The 8,241-nt window shown below is 47.7% G+C and overlaps 1 protein-coding gene across 1 annotated transcript; it reads right to left on the reverse strand.

Moving 5' to 3' along the window:
* Nucleotides 1-4,415: 4,415 nt before the first annotated feature.
* MAGEA4 (MAGE family member A4) lies at nucleotides 4,416-7,930 on the reverse strand. Its single transcript, XM_065916818.1, has 3 exons — nucleotides 7,767-7,930; nucleotides 6,337-6,522; nucleotides 4,416-5,109 (listed from the first exon to the last, which is right to left on the reverse strand). The coding sequence occupies exons 1-3, from the start codon at nucleotides 7,928-7,930 to the stop codon at nucleotides 4,416-4,418; spliced, it is 1,044 nt and encodes a 347-aa protein (XP_065772890.1).
* Nucleotides 7,931-8,241: the final 311 nt, after the last annotated feature.

Genomic DNA, 8,241 nt, shown 5'->3' on the forward strand with positions numbered 1-8,241 from the left:
AAGAAAACGTCCACATTTGCTTAAGAATTCTAAGATGTTAATTTCATTTTATTTATCATACAACAAAAGAAAAGCAACTTATGAATGTTTAATTGTGATGCATACATACCTCAGCATTCCAAGAGGTAGTTTCAAAAGTGAGGTGGAGCTGTATGTGCTGTCATGGGAAGATCCTGCATCTTTTTAACTCAGGGACAAAAGCTAGTTGCACATCAATATGTGCATCATAATCTATGTATGTCAAATCAAATCAATATATTTTATAGGATAGAAAATGCATATCTATGAAAAAGCCCATAGTCCACTTTAAAGCAACTCACACTACATTGTTAATTGTGGTGACCTCTGAGTAGAAGGCTGAATCATGGAAAAAATTTTGTAAAGGGGATTCTGCGATTTTTCTGTAGCTTTAGAAATTTTTGCAATAGGAACATATACACTACTACCATTGCAATTAAAATATTTATATAAACCTAACAACAGAAATAGTAGCTGTTAAAGTTATTGCAACCTGATGAAACAGGCAAACCTTGCCGTTTGAAAGACTAACAAAACAGTGTGTTTTTGTGCAGGTAAATTCTCGTGTGGTTTAGCAGGGGCCCTCAGCTCTAGGGGGCCCAAGGATCCAGGTTGCTTCTGTCTTGTGGTTTCAGTACCTCAACACTGGGTCACCATGTTTGCTGGTGAATCGAGGGAGAGAGTGTGGAACCAGCCTCCTGCTTCTCAAGTGCCTCCAGGTGACAGTAAACACCTGCTTGTGTCTCAGTGGCCAAGGGTTGCCATGACCCCTCTTAACTACAAGCAGATTGTCAGCATAGTGTCCCTTGTGTCCAGAAAGGTGAGCAAGACAAGATGTGGACGGGCACTGGAGCCTCTCCCATGTACTGTTACAAAGTAGATGCTCAAGAAAAAACAACTATTATGATTTGCTGAGACGAAAACCATCTTCAATGCTTGGAGGAGTTTCTGAGGTCAGATCTGCCTTGAAATGCTCTGAAATTTTCAAGCATCTACTATGTGACAGATGCTTTCAAATACAGGATCACATCTAATTGTCAAATGGTTCTATAAATCTCAGCAGGGAGACTTCACTTTCTTCATTCAGTGGCCCCTTTCTGCACTTTTCTTTGCAACAACCTCTATAATCTCATAAAACTGAAAATGCACTTCTTCCTCTTAATGCAAGCTCATACTTCTAACCCTTTGAGTCTCTGCTCACCCTCCACGTGACTGAACTTGCCTGAGTACCTGGGTAGGTGCCATGAGGCACATTGAAAGCTGGAACTTTCCTGAGGGCATGTATTGCAAGAGACAGTGGGAGGATGGGTAATTATTCTATTTTTCATCAGAGCTGATATGTCTTCCAAGGAACCATTTTTAACTCCTAGGAAACTCCAGGGATTTAGGAATTCAGCTTTAGAAGTTTGCTCCACAATGACTTCTGTCATCTTTCCTCATCTACAACTGAGAGAGTCTCTGGTTTTTTTGCACTTACATAAGTTAGGTATTTGATCAGCAGTGAATTTAAAATAAGACACCTCATGGAAATCCTATTTAAAATATCATGGTGGTTTCAATAACTCTCTATCTTTAGGATTATATTCCAGGAACCAATAGATGATGTGCCAAATTATACTGCTCTTACCACCCCATTTAGAAAACACTTGGAGACTGTGTTAGAGATACCAGGGCTGGTGACCAGGTGTCTTAAAGCAGCTGTCCCCAGGTGAATTTTTACATCAATCGGGCAGTTGATATCATAGGCCTTCTAGGATGAGTCATGGGACAGCCAGAGGACTAATGCTCTATGTTAGGGGAAGGTAGGTGATTCTGGGCTTCCAATGGAGACCAATGACAAGCTGGTTAGCTGGCTAGGTATGAGAGTTAGACAGGAGAGCATACAGAGGAAGACCAGGGAAAGGGTGCTATAATTTGGGAAAGTTCTGGGTCTGAAAAAAAATGCTAGGACCCAGGCAGAGTCAGTTCTCAAGGAACTCTGGGACTCAAGTGGGTGGACCCCAGGTTAATAAAGCCCACAGACAGTGCTCAAATTTCATTTAAATCTCATTTTCATCTTTCTTCTTTAGGCCTGCTTTTAGTACCTTAGACACAACATCCTCCTTGTCACCTCAGAGACACCGTGTAGTAGAGAGAACAGAATCAAATTACAAGTCAGAAGGTCGGTCACAGGCTGGGGTAGGTGGGAACAGCATGGGCTCAAGAGGAATTCAGGCCAGGGTCTAGTCCCTATCCTGTCTCCTAGTAACACGTGATGCCGGGAAGATGCCCAAGTTCCATGGTGTTGGCTTCTTCACCTGTGAAGCAAGTGGGCTCAATGAGCTCTGTTTTGTAGGGCTTCAGGGATGTGGGCAGTGTATGTAAAGCATCTCACACAGTGCCTATCATATATTGGAACTTTGATGACTGGCAGTCACTTCTAGTATTATTTTACCCACAAACCATACTACCCCCTCTTCTGAGAACCTTGTTTGCTTTTTATTTTTCAGATCTCAGAGAATATGCAAAGCAATAGGATGAAGAATAACAAATCAGTCAACAATATTGGTTTGTAAACAAAACTCAGTACAGTTGCCCTCCTAGAAGATGTTACTTAATTTGGGGTGGGGGAGTCTCCCTCAGCTGGATGCAACTCACAGTTCCTAGAATTTCAGTTAAAGACCAACTCCATTCCTCCCCCCCCGCCCAGCTGCTTTTCCATCCAAACGATGTCTTCCATTTACTCTACCCCACCAACTTCTAGCTCTTGCTTAGAGCTGTCCAAATGACACTCAAGATCATCTAATTAAAATGTTTTTAAAATACAGTGCATTTTGGCTTTCCATGGCCAGAGAAAAGAGTGTCCCTTGAGAGGCTTCTGGGCACCACTTCAAAGTCATATCACCGTATTTCTCATGAAATTCTTACAGATGATGAGTATGAAGCATCTACTCTATGTACTGTACTCCACAGTACTGAGACACGAGTGCAGGGCTCCTTCCTTACCCGCTCCAGGAGGAGATTCTTCTCTGGTTTTTCAATGACCCGAAGGTAACTGCTAAGTGCAGTTTTCTATTCCAGGCTTTCCTCTCACCTCGAAGACAGTGAGTCTGGTCATGGCCACCACCCAGCTTCATCACCCCTAGCTCCTCCACAACTGAAGTTTCCCAAAGCTCCAAAGTGCCCTGACTCGGGGCAGTTACACTTACTCAGGGCAGTTACACATCCATAATCCTCACCTCCTCTTCCTTTCTTTTACTGGTTATTCAGTATCGGGTAGGCCAAAAAGGTAGTTCGGGTTTTTCCATGCCGGCTTATGGGAAAATCCATACGACTTTTTGAAAGTGAAAGTCGCTCAGTCATGTCTGACTCTTTGCGACCCCATGGGCTGTACAATACAACCTTTTAGGCTAACTCAATACTTAGACCTTAACCCTTAGTATTTAGAGAATAGCTCATTATCTTCCTGATGTGACCGTTGCTCTTGGACTCTACAATTTTATAGCTAGGGGGTGTATCTCCCTTATCTTGGTGTCCCCCTACTTATCAGGGCCTTTCAAAGAGTCAGTCTCTAATTAATGATTGGGGAATAACAGAGCCAGTGAACAGGGAATCTTGTTTATTTAGATTTAATACTGCATATATTCTTGAATAAGCAAAGCATATCCAGGTACATATCTTTTAATTTTACAGAAGAACACAAGAAAAGGGATAACAGAAGACAAAAATTAACTATTTTTCACTTTTCTCTTGTATTTATTTCCACATTTTCAAGAAAAGTAATTTTCCAATGCTATGTTTTCTTATTCCAGATCACAAAATATAATGAAAGGTTTCCCAATTTGTTTCACAAAATAGCAAAATGCAGAAAATCTTAAAAGCAGCAAGAGAAAAACAATTTGGTACATTTGAAGGAGACCCCGTAAGAGCATCAGCAGACTTTTCAGCCAAAATTTTGCAGCCAAGAAGAGAGGGGCACGATATATTCAAAGGGCTAAAAGAAAAAACTTCCAACCAAGAATATGCTCGTTACCTTACTAAGTTATCATTCAGAAAAAGATAGATAAAAAATGTTCCAAACAAGCAAAACCTAAAGGAGTTCACCATCACTTATACAGGTTTATGACAATAACTGTAGCTACAAAATAGGTAAAATGTTCACTTCTGAAACCGGATAAACAGCAATACATTTCTGATGAATGTCATTTGTAAACTTAGAACTTGAAGTTAATTAAGCCTTTTGTTAATAGGAACAGCATTTGAAAAGTACCGAAAAGAAAAAAAAATCTCCAAATCACCCGTACACGGCAGGAACACAAAGATATAATATATTCAATACTCCTAAGCCCCATCTTGCCTCTCCACTACTTAGGTAAGTGACTGTTCTCATCAAACAGAATGAAACATTTGCCTCCACTTCAGTTGGGGCAAGAAGAGCTGTTGGATGTGGCCCTGGAATAGGCCCTGGTCCTGGCACAAGTCCCAGCCCTGGCCCTGGCCCTGGTCCTGGCCCTGGCTACAACTCTGGTTTGGGGTCCTGTTTTTTCACTTTGCAGAGCATCTTCATACAAGTCAGGAAAAGCACTAGGGGTGGTACCATGGACTTTGGCCAAAAACTCTAAGACTTTCATCTTAGTGGTCTCTGCATACGTCCGGGGACCCCATAAGAACTCGTAGCGGGCAGGATCACTATTGGGCACCTGCCGGTGTTCCAGGTACCCTGCTTGCACCCACACTTGGGTCAGCAGCTCCCTGGGGTCCCCATAGATTAAATGGTTCATACCAGCATACAGCCCCATGATACCCAGCATTTCCCAGACCTTTTCCTCAGGGACACAGTTGCCATCTATGAAGATTATACTCAAGGTATTTACAAGGAGGCCAGCTATGGGCATGCTCTCCTCATCATCACCCAACAGATCATTGTAGGTGAGACCCAAGGTGTTGACCAAGACATAGAAAAGACCTGTGGAGTCCAACGCCTTCACATCAATACCAAAGACCAGCTCCATGCATTCAGCAGCTTGGCTGAGGATCACAGGGAAAAGGTCTTGGTAATCTCTGAGAACACCAAGCATATCTGCCTTTGTGACCACCTCCTTTCTGTGATATCTGAGGAGCAGGAATGACACCAGATGCCTCACCTTATCATCTATAGCATCTCTGAGCAAATGCCCACCGTCTGGCAGGGCCCGCGGAGTGCATGGCCTCTTTCTTTTTCCACTGCCAGAGCCCTGATCTGATATGATTGACGGAGTGGTTGCTTGGGCAGTGGGCAAGGTCCAAACTCTCTGAGAACCCTGGAAAGGACTTGCTGTCCCAGCAATACCAAGAACCTCAATTATGGTGCCTGGGGTCAGAAAAGAGGAGGAGGTGGGGTGGGGAGAGGAGGAGGAGGAGGAGGAAGAAGAAGAGGAAGAGGAAGAAGAGGAGGAGGAGGAGGAGGAAGAGGAGGAAGAGGAAGAAGAGGAGGAAGAGGAGGAGGAGGAGGAGGAGGAAGAGGAGGAGGAGGAAGAGGAGGAAGAGGAAGAGGAGGAGGAGGAAGAGGAGGAGGAGGAGGAGGAGGAAGAGGAGGAGGAGGAAGAGGAGGAGGAGGAAGAGGAGGAAGAGGAAGAGGAGGAGGAGGAAGAGGAGGAGGAGGAGGAGGAGGAGGAGGAGGAAGAGGAGGAGGAGGAAGAGGAGGAGGAGGAGGAGGAAGAGGAGGAGGAGGAGGAGGAGGAGGAGGAGGTATGCTCCCTCTCCTCCTCACACTCAGGAACTTGTGCACTCCGAAGTCCCCATTTCTTGCTCTGGGACTGAAAGTTTTCCTTAAGTATGCAGCACGAACACTTCATGTAACACAAACGCTTTGGAGGTGGAGGCATAATGGCTCCTGGTAGCAAGAGTACGGACAGACAGTGCAGAACTGGATCCACAGGCCTGGGGGAGAGAGGGGGTGTGAGCGGCCTCAACTGAGAAATCCACCCTGGGCAGTCTGACTCAGGCCTCTGACAGGTCTCCTCTCAAGGGGTGCTCTCGGGCCTCATAGAGGAGCTCCTCCTCAGTGGCCTGACCCCTGGCTACCCAAACGAGGACGTGAGGTTGCTCCCCAGGGTGCAGACAGCACAGCCCAAGGTTCCGGGGATGAAGGGGGAAGGGATTTGGGTCTTGTGGGGTCCTGTCCTGGGGTGGGGAGTCCGTGCCTGGTGCACACTCAGGGCAGGTACTTCACCTCACCTTTACTCCTTGTGCTGCCTGGACCTCCTCTGCTCTGTGACCTGAGCTCTGTGACCTGAGCCTCAGACCTGGGCTTTCACCTCCTGGTTCCTGGAGCCCCTGTGAGAGGAAACAAGGGGGCACCTCGGCTGTAAACTCTGGCACGGTGCTGGGCCCCTTGGTGCTGGTAGGAGGGTGGACTCTGTGAGGTTCTCACTCTTCTGGGATGGGTAGTCCCGTTTGTGCTTACGCAGGGCTCTCACCTTTGCCCTGGCAGGATGTGGCCTCTCCTCACTGCAGGCCTGAGACAAAACTCTCAAAATAGGATCGCTAGAGTGAACAGAAGGAAGTTATGGGGCTTCACATCTAACTATGCCTGCCCAGGGCCTCCCCAGGGGGAAGAGTAAGGGGTGGCTGAATACTGTGGGGTCCATCTGTCCTGGGATTGGAGGGGAGGTCTGCTCAGTCCTCACCTTAATGCCTGGCAGAGCTTCCTTCTTCTTTTTCCTTCCTTCCTTCTTTCTTCTTCCTTCTCAGTCCACCTTTCTTAAGTGAAGTGTCTCACCTTTATGTGAAAACAAAGATAGAAATGAGAGGGCACCACATGCAGTCAAACTGCTTCAGGTCCTCCTGTGGTCAACAGAAAGGGCAGGGGTAGGTGGGGCTTAGTACATTTTCACATGAGTTCAGCCAGTCCTCTCTCAAAGTCCTCACCATTACTCTTGACAAAGCCTGAGCCTCCTAGTTCTGTGCAGTTGAGTACAATGCCATATGCTGATACCTCACCTTAGGTGACCAAGCAGGAAGTCAAGAAACAGCACATTTATAACCCCTCCCCCATCCCATCTGGGGCCTCTTGGGGTTGACAGTAGGGGCATGTTTTTGTGAGGTTCCCTCTTTTCTGGGGTTCAGGGTTCCCAGTCTCTGTCAGACACCAATTCAGATGTTAAGTACAGGCCTAATGTGCTCATCCAGCCCCTGGGGCTTCCAGGGCTGTCAGCAGGGCTGGAAATCTGTGCAGTCCCCATCTGTAGTGGGGTCCAAGTTCCCCTCAGTCTTCCCTCAGGGGTTTGACTCCTTCCCTTGACTCCTGTTAGGACTTAGGATTCTCCCCTCTCCCCACTGAGGCCTTGCCCCTTTCACCAGGTTCCCAGTCTCTCTGACACCCGGAAGTCAGGAAATGATGCCTGTTGTCATCCCGCCCCAGGGCTTCCCAGAGCCCAAACTGGTCTGGGGCCCAAGTTCCCCTTAGTCCTCCCTCAGAGTTCCCACCTTGACTCCCCGCAGGACCTCGGATTTTTCTTTCTGCCCACCTAAGGCCCCCGCCCTTTATCGCAGGTCCCCAGTGTTTCTGAGACCTGGATGTCAGAAAATGCTGCCTGTGCACATCCCATGCCAGGGCCTCTCAGAGCCTTCTCTGTTCTCACAGGGTCCCCTCAGTCCTCCCTCAGGATCCTCACCTTAGTCCAGGAAGGATCTAGGATTCCGCCTCTGCCCTCCCGAGGCCGCGACCGTTTTCACAGGTCACCCCTGCTCTCCAAGACCCGGATGAGGAAGTCAGCACAGGCTGTCACGTGCTCATCTCGCCCCGCGCCTCACCACAGCTGAGGGCAGGGGTGGGTCTCTCTGAGACCCGGATGAGGAAGTCAGCACAGGCTGCCACGGGCTCATGGCGCCCCGCGCGACTTACCACAGCTACGAGCAGGGGCAGGTTTCTCTGGTAGACTTCACCCTCCATCCGTGTTCTAGGGTCCAAGATCCCCTCAGTCCTCCCTCAGGGGCCTCACCTTGACTCCTGTTAGGATTCTCCCCTCTCTCCAACCGAGGACCCACTACTTAAGCTAGATTCCTGGTCCCTCCCAGACCGGATGGCAGGAAATGCTGCGTGTGTACATCCCACACCAGAGCCTCTCAGAGCCTTCTCTGTTCCCACAGGGTCCCCTTAGTCCTCCCTCAGGATCCTCACCTTAGTCAATGAAGGAGCTAGGATTCCGCCTCTGACCACCCGAAGCCGTGACCGTTAGCACAGGTCACCCCACACTCTCCAAG

The sequence above is a fragment of the Muntiacus reevesi genome, chromosome X, assembly GCF_963930625.1.
Source record: "Muntiacus reevesi chromosome X, mMunRee1.1, whole genome shotgun sequence".
Taxonomy (NCBI): Eukaryota; Metazoa; Chordata; class Mammalia; order Artiodactyla; family Cervidae; genus Muntiacus; species Muntiacus reevesi.

Bases quoted from the DNA above. Each gene is read 5' to 3' on its own strand.
- MAGEA4 (XM_065916818.1), bottom strand. From the start codon at position 7,930: ATGGAGGGTGAAGTCTACCAGAGAAACCTGCCCCTGCTCGTAGCTGTG. The intron at 6,523-7,766 runs GTGACAGCCTGT...TGTTCACTCTAG, and splicing joins GCGCGGGGCGAGATGAGCAC to CGATCCTATTTTGAGAGTTT. The intron at 5,110-6,336 runs GTGCCCCCTTGT...CCTGCTCCTCAG, and splicing joins TGCCAGAGTTTACAGCCGAG to ATATCACAGAAAGGAGGTGG.